This window comes from Corythoichthys intestinalis, chromosome 11 (assembly GCF_030265065.1).
Source record: "Corythoichthys intestinalis isolate RoL2023-P3 chromosome 11, ASM3026506v1, whole genome shotgun sequence".
Lineage (NCBI taxonomy): Eukaryota > Metazoa > Chordata > Actinopteri > Syngnathiformes > Syngnathidae > Corythoichthys > Corythoichthys intestinalis.
Genome location: NC_080405.1, coordinates 8,427,305 through 8,446,848, shown reverse-complemented (window position 1 = coordinate 8,446,848; position 19,544 = coordinate 8,427,305). Strand labels below are relative to the sequence as shown.

Sequence of the window (19,544 nt, the reverse complement as noted above, 5' to 3'; positions counted from 1 at the left end):
TGGACTGCTTGACCGTTTGCATAGCATTGGGAAGTCTGAAGACTGCTAACGAATTTTGCAGCATAATGTAAGGCCCAGTGTGAGAAGGCTGGGTCTCCCTCAGAGGTCATGGGTCTTCCAGCAGGACAATGACCCAAAACATACTTCAAGAAGCACTAGAAAATGGTTTGAGAGAAAGCACTGGAGACTTCTAGAGTGGCCAGCCATGAGTCCAGACCTGAATCCCATAGAACACCTGTGGAGAGATCTGAAAATGGCAGTTTGGAGAAGGCACCCTTCAAATCTCAGAGACCTGGAGCAGTTGGCCAAAGACGAATGGTCTAAAATTCCAGCAGCGCATCTGTAAGAAACTCATTGATGGATACCGGAAGCAGTTGTTCGCAGTTATTTTGTCACAAATACAATTCGAATGTTTGCAAACAATAATTCATGATGAGTGCACGCACACCATAAAAAACACATGTATAACTCACAGATATATTGGTGGATTACAAAAACATGTGAAACTAACAAATATATTTGTGGATCTCGAAAATACATGTGAAAATCTTGGATATATTTGTGCATCTACAAAAAATATGTGTGAAGCGCGGATGTATTTGTGAGACTTTTTGAGACAAATCTCTCCCCATAAGTATTAGGCTAATGGTGCTAATACTTTGTCCGGCCCATCTTTGGAGTTTTGTGTAAAATTATGATTTTTTTTTTCATCCTGTTCTGTGTTTTTTCATTGCAAGCAAAATAAATATATTACTACCAAAGCATTTGTAATTGCAATCATTTCAATTGTCCGATATGCATGTGTGACACATCATTGGAAAGCTTATGCTTGGAAATCTCAATTTTCTGGGGGAAGAAAATTTTTGGACAGGAGGGCATTTAAAAAAAAAAAAAAAAAAAAAAAGAATTACAGACACCATGACTTTAACGAGATATTATCGCTTACTTACCTTGTTTCGATCCAAAAACTCCATGTCGCATGTATCACTGAGTGTCAAGACACAGCTGTGAATGGCCACAGCTGGATTTTGGGGGGATTTTATGGATGAAACACGGTAATATAACAAGGGTCGCAATGCAGAAATCGCAGACATCAAGGAGTGGTCGAGATGTTCTTATTCATATATTTACCCATTTAAATGTTTTTATTTTAATTTTCTTTGTTTGGATCAATTATTTATCTAACATATCGGGGGAAATGCAGCAGTAACAAAAAATTACAATTTAGCGATAGTTATGAGGTAGATATCCGTGACTTTTTTTTTAGACACCATTTTTTTCATTGTGACGTCATTTGTTTAAAAGTTTAAAATATGCGAGTGAATACTTTTTTAAAGCCGTTTCTTTTTTTTAAACTAAATATTAGACATCAATATTGATTCCAAGCTAAAAATGACAGACATTTCGAATAATAAATATAATACCTTGTTTTCATGCCTGTGGTGAAACAAAACTGTTGCGCGACGTCTGTAAACGGGGGTTTCCAGGGTGAAACGGGCAAATTAAAAATAGTTTGGGGGCTTAATGCGCCATGAATCTGCTATGGCAGCATATAGACATATTGTTCTACAAAACACAACAGTTCTTTTGGCTTAAAATACAGCAGTTTCTTTTAAAGAGGAGTGCAAGAGCAGAAGCGGCTTTTTCAGTCTTGTCTGTTTTCTGCCATATATATATCTCATACGTATTACATTCGCAGTGCTTAAAAACTTCATTAAAATATACGTTTTTTTTTAATTACTTTTTTAAACAGTTTTTTATGTATCTCTTTACAATGTTGTTAAATCTGAAAAAATACACTGAGCATAAAAAATATATATATATTTTTTTTTTTATGTAAATAGGCTCCGCCTCTACTCAGCGGGGCGGGGGGGTTGTTTGTTTGTTTTTGTTTTTTTGTTTGTGTTTTTTCGAGGGGGTCGCCATTAACGAGAGAGAGGGATTAACCGCGGAAAAACTTTAACTGCGACACTAGGTGGCGATAATGCACCAAATAGCTGGCTTTCACTTGCCAGTAAATACAAGGAAGAAGTCACGTCGCTGTCAGTTGTTTTGGACGACTCTCAACAATGCTAACTGTTTGTATTGCAACCCGCATTTTTACTTAGTTACTTTTTCCCAAAAAATCATATAATGTGGAGGTTAAGCAGAGTTCGACATAAAGCCGCCCGAGCAGGCAACAGCCTGGAGGAGTTCCGTTTAAAGAGGCAAAAGCACGAAACAGGTAGTGTTTTGCATTGGTACTACTTGGTAGCCCCCTTATACGTCAATTTATCGATAGCTTGGTATTCGTGATGGCTAATCGCTGCTATTAACTGGGTGAAATATGGATTTCGGTGCTATAGCACTTCGTCAGGCCCGCCGAGATAAACAACTGGTCAGCAAGCGACTCCTGCTAAATGAAGAGGACGGGCAGCAAGACGCCCATATGGACACTTGTTCAGATGATAAGGTGAGTGACGGCCACGGTCTCTGTTCAAATGAGTTGAATTGGAATTCGTTTTCTTTGTGCAGGATATTGTCGGTTTGCTCCACAAGCTTCAACTCAGTGGTCCAGAGAAGGAAGCCTACCTTAAAACTTTAAGCAAATCCCTTCATGATCCACTGGCTCAGCTTGTCTTCATCAAGTATGCACCTCCCCAATACTGTGCTTTCTATTTTTCTGTGTGGAATATGTTAGTAATATGTACCATCAGTATAGTAACCTAGATATGGTTTACTAATATGTACCCACAATCTAATAATCTGTGGATAGTTTAATCTGTATTACTGATTTTTTTTTTTTTAATGTATACAAGTACAGGAAAAACAACTTCATAACAGTAATGAGCGTAAGTAACTCATTAGGGCACAGCGGGGCCGATTGTCACATTTTTCTCTTTCATAAATATCTTCCCAAAAATACATTTTAGAATACCGGTAATCATTTATTACAGGAAATCTGAATATCTAGTCTTAGATTTGACCTCCTTATTGACAGATATTTTTAACAGTGACTTATTATCAAAGGCAGCCTGACACTTTGACACTTATCTCCATGGTCGGTGATGATTGTCACCAACTAAAAGGCTGTTTGTGACTTTTAATTAAAATGAAATTTTCTTCTAAAATGATGACGAATTTCTGCTGTTGCTAATATGTTCCCACAGATCACTACTATTTATTAGTAAATCGTACCCACAGTGTAGTAATCTGTACCTACAAATTACTCAACTACGGATGCAGATTACCGTATTTTCCTCATTATAAGGCAGAATTATAAAGCCTTATGCATCCATTAGATGGAGCTGCGCTCAATAGAATGTCATGCCATGATGAACCAATATTCACCCATTTATAAGGTGCATCGCATTATAAAACTCACTGTCTGGTTTTGAGAAAATTGACAACTTTTAGGTGCACCTTATAGTACAGAAAATACGGTCCCTATTAAAAAAAAATTCGGCACCAAGTGGAGGGCGGGCTTTATTGGTCAACTTCTTGTGTATCACCTCATTCATATTCTGTTTAGGCAAGAGAACAGTATTCATATGCTGGTCAGCCTACTCACCGGATCCAACACTCGGTGTCGCCTTCAATCTGTCCGCTGTCTACACGAGCTCTCTCAGTCTCCTCACCCAAGTGTGGCCCCAGCCTGCCTGCCTGCTACGCCCTACCTACTTACCTATCTGTCTGGACAAAGCACCAGATTCACTGTCAGTAACGGATTTTCCCCGAAAAAAGATTTAACACAACAGAACCAGCTATTAATATATATGTACTATATTCACACAGGAGCTTTGTCTTTACACGCTTGGTAACTTGTGTCCGGACAGTGACATTGTGAGAAAGAAACTTTTGGCTCAGGGAATCATTCCAGCACTGGCCACCTGTATAGAGGTACGGTGAAGTCCTGTGAGAACTACACAAGATCAATACTACGAACAGGTGCCTTAAATGTGCTTCATTGATTGATCATGATACATTTCTTCAGAATCAAAGTCATAATATGGCAGTTGTTGAAGCTGCCGGCTTTACGCTGTCACAGCTTCTCCAAACCACAGAAGCGTCAGAGAAAATAATCACGTAAGCACTTGAACTACCACATCCATAATGATAAGTGTGAAAACTAGTTAACGGCAAGAAATAAAATGTCTATTTTGACCTTGAGAATGCAGCTGCTGTTGTTTCACAGGTTCTCTCGCGGTTTGCAGGTTGGTTCTTGCCTCTAATTTACCTTCACACCTTTTAGCAGTCCTGACTCCCAACCAGAATTTTTCCCTTGGCCCTGCCATTGAGTGTGCGTGGTGTCTGCACTACCTGACATGCAGGTGACAGCTGGCACTCAACAAATTCTGGCCTTATGACCTCAGAATGGAATTGTTAATCATATAACTCTCCTCTGCTGCCATCTTCTACAAAGTGGTGAGAATAACCAAGCGCTTTTGGATTGCGGAGCTCTGTTGCAGTGCAGTAAATTGTTAGTGTCACTGGGTGGCACTGTTGCTCAAGGAAACAAAGACGACGGACTAGAACTGGTGAGTTGCTGGATGTGCAGCATTGTTACTTTATCTGCACACCATTCCCAAAAGCAGTGGCGTAGCCAGACATATTTCACTGGGGTGCGTGCCCCAGTGTCAATTTCACCTGTAAAAGAAAATATATATGGCGGAAAACACTCAGGTGACTTGAAGTTCCGCTCTGACACCCCCAATTTGGCCAACTTTCAAAATTGTCCGATATGCATGTGTGATACATCATTGGAAAGCTTAAAATCTCAATTTTCTGGGGGGAGAACATTTTTGAACAGGAGGGCTTTTTTTTTTTTTTTTTTTTTTTTATGTTTTTTAAATAGCAAAACCCTATCTAGATGTGAGAGCATGAAAGAGAATTAAAGATGCCATGACTTTAACGAGATATTATCGCGTACTTACCTTGTTTCGATCCAAAAACGTCATGTAACATGTATCATTGAGTGTCAACACACAGCTGTGAATGGCCACAAATGGATTTTTGGAGAGAATTTATGGGTGAAAAATGGTAATATAGCATGAGGTGACTTTTTTTTTTACAGACACCATTTTTTTCATCGTGACGTAACTTGTTTAAAAGTAAAAATTTGCAAATGAATAATTTTCTAAAGTCGTTTTTTTTTTTTTTTTTTTTTTTTTTTTTTTAACGAAATACTAGACATCAATTAATAATTCTAAGCTAAAAATGACATTTTGAATAATAAATATAGTTACCTTCATTTTATGGCCGGGTTGAAACAAAAGCGGTTGCGCGACGTCTGTAAACAGGGGTTTCCCGAGTAAAACTGACAACTTCAAAATAGTTCAGGGGCTTAATGCGCCATGAATCTGCTATGGCAGCATATAGACATATTGTTCTATCAAACACAACAGTTCTTTTGGCTTAAAATACAGCAGTTTAAAGAGGAGTGCAAGAGCAGAAACTGCTTTTTTAGTCTTGTCTGTGTTTTCCGCCGTATATATTAATAATATTTTGGAGTTTTAAGTCATCAGATAATAAAGTCTATGGCATAATCAACAGAATGCGCCTATTTAATATGGTCATATTACTCTTTTCACTCCATACATACGATCTGCACATGGCTCCTTAATATGGTAATTTATGAGTTGACACTTCCGTGAACCACCTTCAGGAGATATGCTGTGTTCATGTATATCTGTAGATCTGAGTTCCCAAGTTGGAAAATCGTTCTGATGTGTTATAAAGTCATCATGTGGGATGAAAACATGGTTGCCGCAAGGGACGAGTAGTCTTTTTTGATGTTACAACAATTCATCACAAGTTGATCACGATTTGTGGTATTTGACCTGTATCAATACTGAAGCTATTGATCGCTATTTGTTTAAATGACCAAAATGAATAGAATCAATCTGTATGAATTAATTGCCTATCTTTGGGATATAACCTCTAACAGTTTTGTATGTGTGCTCATCGACATTTCCAGCTGTTTTACAAGCATTTTATTGGTAACTGCAGCCCCTGTAATCTGTAACAAGATTTTTTTCCTATCTGACTCAAACAGCGTTACTTTTGCAAATGGATATTAGAATGTTATTTGCTCAGAGCAAGGATAAATCGGCAAGGAGGAATAAGAAAGATAAGCTAGCTAACCCGCCTAGGCAATATAAACCACTTTTAGGTCACACCCTACCATTTGAAAGACACTGATTAATTGCATAACAGTTAGTGATATACCCCATTTCTATCCAGACAAAGTTATGCAGCAGAGTGTAGGAAGAGGTGAAGGAGAGATGGAAGTTGATGAGCATGAGCAGAGGTGAATTGACTATTAACAAGGGATGTCCCAATTTTGATTTTGAATACTGATGGCTGATAAACAAAAAAAACTTCACTTTTTCACAGAAATTTGTATTTGGTTTGATTAGATGTAGTCTAAAGAACTATTTCTGAGTTTTTAGGATGGATAAATGCTATTTTTAAAAAAAAAAATTTTTTTTTAAAGCAATTGATAGCTTGCCAGTGACCAGATGTGTCCCAGTGTTGTATGTCGTATTAGGTCTAATCAGTCACGCCCCTGCCCAAAAGTTTCACAGATAAGCTTTCTGCCCTTTCATAAAAGTTTTCTCTGCCTTATAATAATGCACACTTGCCTTGAACAGTATACTATTTTGATTGTCTGCAGCCATTTTTTTAATTTTCCACCTCCCCAGCTTGTCTGTCCTCTGCTGAGGTGCATGGGGAACCTCCTGTCCTGCTGCACATCAACCGAGACGAACGCTTGTTTGAGTGACATCGGGCTCGAAGCCGCTCTGTGTGCTCTGCTTCAGGCTTATGTCCACTCTCGACCCTATTTGGCGAGAGAAAGTGCCTGGGTCCTCAACAATCTCACAGGTGTTTTTTTTTTCATTCTACACATATTTCAATACATTACATATGAATACTAAATAAAATATTTAATTTTACGGTGCAGTAGTTGATTACATTGACACTGACTAAACAACTGACCTTTCGCAAAAGCTTCGCCTAGGGTTGCCGCCCGCGCGGCGTCTCCGCTCGTCTGCGTGGCTGTCGCGTGTTTGGTGGGGCTCGTGCGCGGCTAGATGTGATTGGGCGCGCTCGGGTGGGGGGTCCCGGTGCCGGGATTGGCGATGGGGCGGCGGAGGGTCTGTTGCCGACGGGCTTACACTCACACGGGATTCACACGATTTCTGGATTCTACGTAGATCACAAAGCTGATTTGTGTAAACTTTACCCCTCCCAATCACTTAGCTTATAGACTCCCCCATCCTCCTCCCCTTCTTTCCCTGGTCAACTGGCCCCCCACAAGGTGTCAACCGGGAATACATCTAGCTGACGATAGCACCAACATATTCATAGTTAGAGTAGGCGTTCAATCTATTTATTCTTGTTGTTTGTGTTTCTTTTCTTTTTTCTTTTCTTCTGTTCCCCCATAACCCTCTCCTGTTCGCTGCTTTGTTATAATAAACGATTGCCTAGCACAGCCAGACTGTTCTCCCTGTATTTTTCAAACACTGTGAGAATAGTCTTGGACCCTCCTCCTTAACGGCCTCTCGAGCCAGTACGAAATCATCCATCAAATCAGATTTGTCTATTTGCGTGACGTGTTCTTAACGAGCAACGTCACTCTTCCGTGTCGGAAGTCGTCTCCAAAACAGCACAGATGGCGAACAGGAGAGCCGAGAATATGTTCCAACCCACAGTAAAATCAGTTTTAAATTAACAAAAACACAGAGACACGAGTCATTGACAACAGGCCTCTCGCGCGCTAGCCATGTTAAATAAACTTATCCGTTCTCCGTTCGCGCCGTGCGAGAGCTGTCGCTTTACCAACGTCACTTCTGCCAGTCGCTGATTGGTCCACTCCGCTGTCTGTTTGCTGTGGCTTGCTCCGCCCTGGAAAAATTTGATCCGCTCATTGGTCGCCAGAGTCTATAGCTGGAACAGCGGTGAGTCTGGTGTACCAGGCTAAATAAACGAGGAATGTTGAATGATCACAATGGGAGTATGTCATACTTTCAATGTGACACATTAAAACAGTTCAGACCATCCGGACACTTAGACTTCCATTCTCCATGTGAAACAGCTGACAGGGCAAAAATAATAAAAATTTTAAAAATTATCCCAATTGGTTTTCGATATGTTTCCGCCATGAATGACAATATTGTTTTAAAAAGGTGTCATTGTTTTGTTTTGTTTTTTGGGGGGGGATTAACAGGTTGCTAGCAAACTTTTCCACCAGAATAGTGTCTATGTTAACTCATTGGCTTCCACTGACGGTGGTAGACGTCTTGGTGTTGGGGGCATTTACAGGTCTCTTCTTGTTGATTTGAAGTCACTTCATATTCATTTTGGGAAATTTCCCAGCCCACTTCCTGTTCAGTAACACAAAATCAAAAGGAAGTGACCTATGAATGCCCCATATCGACGGCAAAATGACCTGAAATGCCACAAGATTAACAGCGAGATAGCCCCCCCCCCCATAGATAAATACACTCCTGGCCAGAGGTTGCGCTAGACTTTTTCGTTGTCTGTCATTTTGACTCACAGGGTCATATAAATCCGGTCATAATCTATTTTTACCTGTCACTTAAATTTTTTAAATGATAATAAAGACATATTCAATAGTATTTAGTTTTCATTCATTTTTAATTAATATTCTGTCCGAACAAGCTTAACAGAGAATCCACACCGTGCCATCACACATCAAGCAGATGAATATGTAACTTTTTCTCCGCAGTGACAAAAACAGCTGACTGTGGCCCCAGTAGGTAGGCTACATATGGAACAATGAAATTAACAGTTCACCTGCTGTGGCCCGAACGCAGTCTCACACCTTCCTCCTGGTGCGCATGGACTTGAATTGCGTGCCCGCTTGTGCAGTCCCTCTTTTTTCACCTCTTTTATCAACACCATCGTCGTTTTGGGGCTTTTTGAAGAAACTTCGGACACTCAGTTGCCTTGACATTTTTCCGAGTAAGGCCAACGACGTCATGCATCAAGAGAAAATAGCTAATTAATATACTCACTTGCCACCCTGTGGTCTCGGGTGTGAATTTCAACCTGTCAAAATGACAGATGGACTTCAGTTTTTTCCGTCACCGTTTTAAAAAACCGGTCAACGACGGAAAATATTCGGTTAACGCGACCCCTGCTCCTGGCGTACCTCGTGTCCAATTTTTTTTATTCAATAGGCATATTTTTTCACCATTTTGGACGTCCGCAGCTTGCTGAGCCTTTTCGTCTTCAGTAAACTTTTAGGAAAGCTGACGATGGCAAAACCACCAAATAAATCGATTAAGCAATGGGGCATCCATAAGCTTGACGGAACTTGCTCATAAACAACGGTCTCAAGGACGTATGATTGGTCGATAGCCGTGTAGGAGGCAGAGTTTGCGAAAGGTCAGCTGGATCCCTCAACACCACGGCTGGTGCTAGAGATTCTGTTCATAAGGGCGTCCTTAATGGCCTATAATCCTCACTGAAAACCAGTGTTGTTTTTGGCTGGCCTTTTAATTTTTTCCCTCAGTCTTTTGGAGGAAAATGCGTATTAGTCTTAATCATGTTTTAGTCATTTCAAAATGTTTTCGTCTTGTTTTAGTCAACAGTTACTCAAAATGTTTTTGTCTGTAAAATTCAAAAGTTTTAATGCAAAAATAATTAAAGGCTTCCAACAATTTGGAATTAACATTGACAGACGAGCACATTTTGTTGCGTCCATAAGGATGACGCCAATTTAGTGATGATCATCCACACTCAGCAGGAAAAGCAGTACATTATTTTCAATAAAACCTATCTAGAAACCACAAAGTGTACGCAAAAAAACAAAAAACAAAAGTTGTCTTAGCGTTTAACACCCTCTAGACTTTCTGACCAGAAAAGCCAAGTGGCTCAGCTTTAAATTGGCCAGTGTTTTAAGAGGACACTCACCATTCGGAAGCTAATGTGAATGCTATGCTAACGCTAGGAGTTATATTTAACGTCTGATGATCACTCAGCACAGACCTTTAACGGCTAAAGGAAGATTGCATATTATCTCTTGCCAAGATAAGAAAATAAATCCGACCATGTTTACAAACAAGCAAGATAGAGCGCAGCCTAGCTTGAGACACATCCTACACTCCAGTGAGGAGGGGGAGTCACAGCACATCACACATGATTGACATGACCCAATCCCTGCCACGATGCAAGCTGACGTATTCCACGTACAAAATGAAAATGTTACTCATTGTGAACATAGAACAGAAACGATGTCACATTTTCATCTCATCAGACGAAAACTGGCATTCGTCTCGTTATGCTCTCGTCTCCCAAACCACGTTTGTAGCTGGTGGGACATGCCCGGAACACCTCTCCAGGGAGGCGTCCAGGAGGCATCCGAACCAGATGCCCGAGCCACCTCAACTGGCTCCTCTCAACACGGAGGAGTAGCGGCTCGACACCAAGCTCCTCCCGGATGACCGAGCTTCTCACCCGATCTCTAAGGGAGAGCCCGGACACCCTGCGGAGGAAACTCATTTCAGCCGCCTGTATCCGTGATCTTGTTCTTTCAGTCACGACCCACAGCTCGTGACCATAGGTGAGGGTAGGAACGTAGATCGACCGGTAAATCGATAGGTTCGCCTTTTGCCTCAGCTCCTTCTTCACTACAACGGACCGGTGCAGAGTCCGCATCACTGCAGACGCTGCACCGATCCGCCTATCAATCTCCCGCTCCCTCCCACCCTCACTCGTGAACAAGACCCCAAGATACTTGAACTCCTCCACTTGGGGCAGGATCTCATCCCCGACCCGGAGAGGGCATGCCACCCTTTTCCGGCTGAGGACCATGGTCTCGGATTTGGAGGTGCTGATCTTCAACCCAACCGCTTCACACTCAGCTGCAAACCGCCCCAGTGAGAGTTGGAGGTCACGGCTTGATGAAGCCAACAGCACCACATCGTCTGCAAAAAGCAGAGATGCAATGCTGAGGCCACCAAACCGGACACCCTCAACGCTTCGGCTGCGCCTAGAAATTCTCATGAACAGAATCGGTGACAAAGGGCAGCCTTGGCGGAGTCCAATCCTCACTGGGAACGAATTCGACTTACTGCCGGCAATGCGGACCAGACTCTGACACCGGTCGTACAGGGACCGAACAGCCCTTACCAAGGGGCTCGGTACCCCGTACTCCCGGAGCACCCTCCACAGGACTCCCCTAGGCACACGGTCGAACGCCTTCTCCAAATCCACAAAACACATGTAGACTGTTTGGGCGAACTCCCATGCACCCTCGAGGACCCTGCCGAGGGTGTAGAGCTGGTCCACTGTTCCACGGCCGGGATGAAAACCACACTGCTCCTCCTGAATCCGAGATTCGACTTCCCGACGGAGCCTCCTCTCCAGCACCCCTGAATAGACTTTACCGGGGAGGCTGAGGAGTGTGATCCCTCTATAATTGGAACACACCCTCCGGTCCCCCTTTTTAAAAAGGGGGACCACCACCCCGGTCTGCCAATCCAGAGGCACTGTCCCCGTTGTCCACGCGATGTTGTAGTGGCGTGTCAGCCATGACAGCCCTACAACATCCAGAGCCTTTAGGAACTCCGGGCGGATCTCATCTACCCCCGGGGCCTTGCCACCGAGGAGCTTACCAACCGCCTCAGTGACTTCAACCCCAGAAATTGAAGAGCCCACCTCAGAGTCCCCAGACTCTGCTTCCTCAAAGGAAGGCGTGTCGGTGGAATTGAGGAGGGCTTTGAAGTATTCTCCCCACCGACTCACGACGTCCCGAGTCGAGGTCAGCAGTACACCATCTTCACTATACACAGTGTTAATGATGCACTGCTTTCCTCTCCTCAGACGCCGGATGGTGGACCAGAATTTCCTCGAAGCCGTCCAGAAGTCGTTTTCCATGGCCTCGCCGAACTCCTCCCATGTCCGAGTTTTTCCCTAGGCGACCGCCGAAGCCGCAGTCCGCTTGGCCAGCCGGTACCTGTCAGCTGCCTCCGGAGTCCCACAGGCCAAAAAGGCCCGATAGGCCTCCTTCTTCAGCTTGACGGCATCCCTTACCGCTGGTGTCCACCAGCGGGTTCGGGGATTGCCGCCACGACAGGCACCAACCACCTTACGGCCACAGCTCCGATCGGCCGCCTCAACAATGGAGGTGCGGAACATGGTCCACTCGGACTCAATGTCCCCCACTTCCCCCGGGACAAGGGAGAAGTTCTGCCGGAGGTGGGTGTTGAAGCCCTTTCTGACAGGGGATTCCGCCAGACGTTCCCAGCAGACCCTCACAATACGTTTGGGCCTGCCAGGTCTGACCAGCATCTTCCCCCACCATCGGAGCCAACACACCACCAGGTGGTGATCAGTTGACAGCTCCGCCCCTCTCTTCACCCGAGTGTCCAAACATGCGGCCGCAAGTCCGATGACACGATCACAAAGTCGATCATCGAACTGTGGCCTAGGATGTCCTGGTGCCAAGTGCACATATGGACACCCTTATGTTTGAACATGGTGTTTGTTATGGACAATCCGTGACGAGCACAGAAGTCCAATAACAGAACACCGCTCGGGTTCTAATCGGGGGGGCCGTTCCTCCCAATCACGCCCCTCCAGGTCTCACTGTCATTGCCCACATGAGCGTTGAAGTCCCCCAGCAGAACAAGGGAGTCCCCAGAAGGGGCACTCTCCAGCACACCCTCCAAGGACTCCAAAAAGGGTGGGTACTCTGAACTGCTGTTTGGTGCATAAGCACAAACAACAGTCAGGACCCGTCCCCCCACCCGAAGGCGGAGGGAGGCTACCCTCTCGTCTACTGGGGTAAACCCCAGCGTACAGGCACCAAGCCTGGGGGCAATAAGTATGCCCACACCTGCTCGGCGCCTCTCACCGTGGGCAACTCCAGAGTGGAAGAGGGTCCAACCCCTCTCGAGAGGACTGGTATCAGAACCCAAACTGTGTGTGGAGGAGAGTCCAACTATATCTAGTTGGAACTTCTCTGCCTCACACACCAGCTCGGGCTCCTTCCCCTCCAGAGAGGTGACATTCCATGTCCCAAGAGTTAGCTTCTGTAGCCGGGGGTCGGACCGCCAAGGCCCCTGCCTTTGGCTGCCGCCCAAATTGCTACGCACCCGACCCCTTTGGACCTTCCCACAGGTGGTGAGCCCATGGGAAGGCGGACCCACGTTGCCTTTTCGGGCTGTGCCCGGCCGGACCCCATGGGAAAAGGCCCGGCCACCAGACGCTCGCCTTCGAGCCCCACCCCCAGGCCTTGCTCCAGGGGGGGGGCCCCGGTAACCCGCGTCCGGGCAAGGGAAACTTGGATCCTGTAATTTTCTCCATCATAAGGGGTCTTGTGAGCCATTCTTTGTCTGGCCCCTCACCGAAATATTATAAGAATATAATATATAATATCCCACAACACTGCAAGAAACAAACTTTCTGCCTGCTGTGCCGAACAAACTCTGGGACTGTTTGTATTTCTAGAGATGTTTGTCGATTTATAATTTCCATTTGTGTTTCTCCTATGATTGTGTAGCGCAATCCAATTTATTTTGTTCGGCCCTGATAACGCTCAACTTGGTCCCGAGGTTGATCCAGCTTCTGCCATTCTCTCAAGGCATCAATACGATGGTTAGTGCAAGAAATTGAGTTGCTTTTTTATTTTATTTTATTTTTTATTTTATTGAACCATAATATCATCAACTATCTGATCAATGACTGGTGTCATTTCACGCCTAGATCCTGAGAGTTCTAGCAAACGTGGCCCACAAGAAAAAGGAGTTCTGCATCAAGTTGGCTGAGATCGGACTGCTTTCATCCCTCTTGGCCACACTTAAAATGGCAGATCAAGACGTGATTACCCTGAGTCTGGAAATCCTTTTTATACTCTTATCTAGTGGTTCTCATGTAAGTCAAATACTTGATTTTGACCCAGTCAGAGGTGGGTAAAGTAGCCAAAAATTCTACTTAAGTAAGAGTAGCGTGACCTCAAAATAATATTGCTCAAGTAATAGAAAAAGTAATCATCCAAAACATTTACTCTCATACAAGTAATGAGTAGCTGCATATAATTTCAGATTTTTTATTTTTTAAACAATGGTTTGTTTGTTTTTTCAGCACGTCATCTAAATGAACTGTTATTATTATCCGACAATAAATATCTAAAGTGGTATTAAAAAGTATCTGAACCTTTTGGAATTTCTCACATTTCTGGATAAAATCACCAACAAATATGATGTGATAGTTGTCAAAATCGCACAGATCTAAAAACAGTGTCTACTTTTACTAAAGCTACACAAACAATTAGGTTTTCATATTTTAATGAGGATAGCATGCAAAAAATGAATGAAGGGGAACAATAATTAAGTGAACCCTCTGCCTAAGGAGAGTTAAAGAGCAATTGAAACCAATTTTTATCAAACAATTTAAGTCAGGTATGTGCCCAATCACTGATGAGTGGTTTAAAGCTGCCGTGCCCACTATAAAACACACACCTGGTGAGGATTGTCTTGATGAGAAGCATTGTCTGATGTGCATCATGGCTCTGTCAGAAAAGCTGTCTGAAGAGGCGCGATCAAGGATTGTTGATTTGTATAAAGCTGGGAAAGGATACAAAACCATCTCTAAAAGTCTGGATGTTCATCAATCGACAGTCAGAGAAGTTGTTAAAATACATGTTCTGCAGTGGACAAGTTAAAGTCCAGACTTGAACCCCATTGAGATGCTGTGGCATGACCTAAAGATAGTGATTTATGCCAGACATCTCAAGAATCTAACTGAATAATAGCAGTTTTGTTGAGAAAAATGGGCCAAAATTAGTCCAGATCGATGTGCCAGAATTATCTGCAGCTACAGAAAGCAGCTGGTTGAAGTTATTGCTGCCGGGGGGGGGCACAAAATATTAAATGTGATGGTTCACTTACTTTCGTTTCCCCTTCTGTCACTTGCCACGTTTACATGGAGCCAAATATTCCAATTACAATCGGAATATTTGTTCAAACCGAATAAATGTGTTCCATATAAACACCTCATTCGGAATGAACAGGCCCAAACCGAATGGAATTTCATTCCGATTCACAGGGGTGGAATATTCCTTTTCCCAAACCGATTAGAAGTAAAATTATATCATGTAAACAGGGAAGCGGAATGGTGTCTGGTTGCGTTCTTTCTGCGCATGCTCCGTACTGACGTAAGTAACGTCACTTACAACATGGCTTCCAAGCACACGCACAGCGCACCCACACAACTTTTTAAATGAACGGCGTATCATTCTGAAGTTTTGTTTCCACTCGAAAAGTTAAAACAGCAGCTGATCTGACGATCGATCTCCATGTTTTGCAACGTGACGCTTTGTTTTGATTAATCTGCGCATGTCAGACGGCAGTTGTCAAACGTCCTTTCGGAATAAAGGCAGTCACATGTAGACGCTGGATCGGAATAGATGAAGTGACATGTAAACAGCTGATGTGAAATTTCCATTCGGAATGATTTGAATCGGTATGAATAAAAGTCAGCATGTAAACGTGGCTATTGTTTGCATACTATCCTCATTAAAATCTGAAACCCAATAAATGTTTGGGTGGCTTTGGGTGTGATTTTGACAAAGACCAGATCACATTTGATGGTGATTTTATGCAGAAATGTGAGAAATTCTAAAAGGTTCAGATACTTTTTCATACCACTGTACAAAAATGAAACATCACCCGACTAAAGAGCTTGAGTGCCCTTTAATGAAGAAAACCTATTTCCTACCATGAATGTAAAGTGATCCTATCTCCGGTTTTCAAATAAAAACGGGGAGAGAGGTTGAATTCCGCATGGTCGAGTCATGTTGATGGCAGCACTCTATGTGAAATATTTCATTTTTACAGTGCTTTAAAGATGCCAAGTGATTGAATAGGCCTGCAAGATCGTATGACTTCGAACTGCAAGGTTGTGTGTAGCAATGTGACTATTGTTAAGTCCTTTTGGTATCATGGAGTCATGTAAATATTGTTGCAACGTCTCATTAGTTAAACTGATGAAGCCATATCTAATATGTAGAATAAGAAGGAAACATGTAACGATGCTCGTGTAGCCCAAAGTAACGGAGTAAGAGTTTCTTCTTCGCAAATCTACTCAAGTATAATGTATGGCATGGTGAAACTCGAAGTGGTACATTTTTTACCCACGTAATTGTAACGGAATAAATGTTGCGTGTTACTACCCACTTCTGAACCCAGTATACAGTAAATTGTCTTCATCCTACATCAAGCTGTCCTATGTTCTTTTTTAGGTCATAAAGGACTTCGTTAGTCAAGGTGGCATTTCACTTGTGGAAACTTTCCTTTACTCCAGCGAAGAAAATGTAAGACGAAGGGCATCATACCTCCTGGATCATCATCATCTTTCTCCTTCCTCACCGCGCTTTGTAAATTCTTCACTATGTTCATCAAATTACTTATAACTAGGACTTAGTAGTAAATTGTTTAACTGTCGTAGGGCAGCTGCATCCTGCCTTCTTGACACAGATGGGCAGTGCAACATTAAATACAAATGTATTTGAAACGCATATGAGAGGAAAACTACTCATTGCATTTTTAACACCCCCGCCCCTCCAAACAGGTTGTGCATTTTATTGTTTTGAAATGTCATGTGAAGCACTGTATTTTAGTCGGTTTGGATTTTTTTTTAACTGTAAATGTGTATTAATGTAGTATATTTTGCGATTTTCAGTGCAAGATGTTTTTACACCTCAGTGTCCTCCTGAGTCATGCATTAAAGACTGACAAATATACATCTATACAGTATAGATGTCAGTGTTGTTTTCGACAGACCTTTTCATTTTTGTTTTAGTATTTCAGATGATAATACTTATTAGTCGTATTTTAATCATCTCAAAATGTGTTTGTCTAGTTTTTGTTGAGGAAAACACAGGACTAATCTCATCTAGTTTTAGTCGACATTTACTAAAAATGTTTTTGTCTGTAAAATAAAATGAACTTTACTCCAAAAACAAGTCGATAAAGGTTTCTAACTATTTCGAATGAATATCGGTAGACAAGCACATATTGTTGTGTCTACACGGAGAACACCTATTTGGTGATAAGGAAAACAGTACATTATTTTCACTTAGTTATACCCACCTGGAGGCCACGAACTGTATGTGTTTTAAAAAAAAAAAAAAAAAAGTCCCAGAGTTTAAAAAAACACTCGTCATTACCATTAGCCTAATGCGATGCTAACACTATGAGTTACATTTACTGTGTAATGATCACTCAGCACTAACCTTTAAAGTCTAAAACAAGATTGCATATTCTCTCTGGCCAAGATCAGAAAACAACTCTTACCATGTTTGCAAGCCTTGAGACTATAGAGTACACCTCACTGGTGGGGGTGGGGGGAGTGGTTGCAGTACGTCACATGAGAGATGAAACCAGACACCGCTAGATGCATACATAAAATGTCACACGTGAACATATGACGGAAACTATTACCCATTTTCGTCCCGTTTTCATCTCATCAGATGAAAACTGGCATTAGGCCTGTTATGTTTTAGTCTCCAAAAACACGTTTTTAGCCTGTTAACATCTCATTATCATCATGTAAAAAATGTTCATTGACGAAATATTTTCGTTATACTCATCATTGACGAAAACAACACTGATATACATTATATACACTGCTGGCCAAAAATATTGGCACCCCTGCAATTCTGTCAGATAATGCTCAATTTCCCCCAAAAAATGATGGCAATTATTGCACGGTAGACACAGGAACATTCAGGTCTTTGGAAATAGACTTGAGATTGACCATGCTTCCTCACAATTTTGCTTCTGAAGTCCTCAGGCAGCTCTTTGGTCTTTTTTTCTTTTTTCCATGTACACACAAGGACACAGGACATAGGTTGAGTCCAATTTAATCCATGTTAACTGGCTGCAGGTGTGATTCAGTTATTGCCACTTCCTGTTATGTGCCACAGGTGAGTGGCAGGTGCTGTTAATCACACAAATTTGAGAATTATCACATAATTTTTCAAAGGGTGCCAATACTTTTGTCCGGCCCACTTTGGGAGTTTTGTGTAAAATGATCATGATTAATTTATTTATTTATTTAATTCTCTTATGTGTTTTTTCATTGCAAGAAGCAAAACAAATGAAGATATTACTACCAAAGCATTTGTAATTGCAATCATTTTCTGGAGAGAAATTGAGTGTTATCTGAAAGAATTGCAGGGGTGCCAATACTTTTGGTCAGCAGTGTGCGGTACATATTTGAAATTTCTATTATTGGTTCTTCATAAATATAGAAGAATCATGCATTTTTTTTTATTTTATTTTTTTTTTTAAATGTCTTCATACACAGCCAATGTACTTTTATTAGTTCATTTGTATCAGGATTTTTTAAGACTGAAACTTTATTTTGTAAATGTCTTTTTCATGAATTTAGCTGCCTTTTATGAAATAAACCAGTTTCTCTGAAGACCTTCTGAAATACATCATTTAAACATTTAACCATCATCCAAAACACAACAGAAGACTGCGTTGCTTTATCCAGTGTGTCACAAAAGTGAGTACACCCCTTGCATTTCTGCAGATATTTATATCTTTTCATGGGACAACACTCACAAAATGACACTTTGACACAATGAAAAGTAGTCCGTGTCCATACCCATCATGAGGACAGCCTTTCACCAATCTGGTTTCTTACAAGTCCAATCAGTTGATTGCCGTCAGGTGCTTCTTGTTTCCACTGAAACCTCATTGGTTAAATTGTCTGTGTTGAATCAGTTGGAACAAAGACCAGGACCCACTGCGGCCCTCGAGGACCGGTTTGCACACCCCTGCCCTAGGAGGAAGGCTCTTCTGAAGACGGTACACAACAAAGCCTGCAAACAGTTTGCTGAAGACATATCAACAAAGCACATGGATTACTGGAACCATGTCCTATGGTCTGATGAGACGGGTGGGCTTTGTTGTGTACCGTCTTCAGTCTACACGCCAACAAGCTGTTTGGGAGGCATGCACGGAGAAAACCTTTCCTCTGTCACAATCATAAACGCAAACATCTGGAATTCGTCAAGCGGTATTGGGGCTTCAGCTGGGACCGTGTGCTTTGGTCAGATGAGACCAAGATTGAGCTTTTTGGCACTGTAAGTGGGTCTGGCGTGCCACGAAAGATGCGCATGCTGAAAAGCACCTCATACCCACTGTGAAGTATAGGGGTGGGTCAGTGATGCTGTGGGGCTGTTTCGCTTCCAAAGGCCCTGGGAACCTTGTTAGGGTGCATGGCATCATGAATGCTTTGAAATACCAGGACATTTTAAATCAAAATCTGTTGCCCTCTGCCCGAAAGCTGAAGATGGGTCGTCACTGGGTCTTTCAGCAAGACAATGACCCTAAACATATGGCCAAATCTACACAGAAAAGGTTCACCAGACACAAAATCAAGCTCCTTCCATGGCCATCTCAGTGCCCAGACCTCAATCTCATTGAAAACCTGTGTGGTGAGCTGAAGAGGAGAGTACAGAGGAGAGGACCCAGGTCTGTGGATGATTTAGAGAGATTCTGCAAAGAGGAATAGCTGAA

At 42.5% G+C, this 19,544-nt stretch overlaps 1 protein-coding gene across 2 annotated transcripts; it reads left to right on the top strand.

Moving 5' to 3' along the window:
* The first annotated feature begins 1,456 nt into the window (after positions 1-1,456).
* tmco6 (transmembrane and coiled-coil domains 6) lies at positions 1,457-18,422 on the top strand. Of its 2 annotated transcripts, XM_057851196.1 has the most exons (12): positions 1,466-2,224; positions 2,346-2,452; positions 2,515-2,627; positions 3,512-3,695; positions 3,775-3,879; positions 3,974-4,065; positions 4,194-4,310; positions 4,403-4,517; positions 6,684-6,864; positions 13,514-13,608; positions 13,717-13,884; positions 16,253-18,422. In XM_057851196.1, the coding sequence occupies exons 1-12, from the start codon at positions 2,134-2,136 to the stop codon at positions 16,421-16,423; spliced, it is 1,539 nt and encodes a 512-aa protein (XP_057707179.1). In that variant the 5' UTR covers positions 1,466-2,133; the 3' UTR covers positions 16,424-18,422. The 2 variants fall into 2 exon arrangements, 1 of the variants encoding a protein (XP_057707179.1); XR_009064903.1 differs by lacking the exon at positions 16,253-18,422 and having other exon boundaries at positions 1,457-2,224; positions 11,833-13,608; positions 13,717-13,779.
* The last annotated feature ends 1,122 nt before the right edge of the window (positions 18,423-19,544 follow it).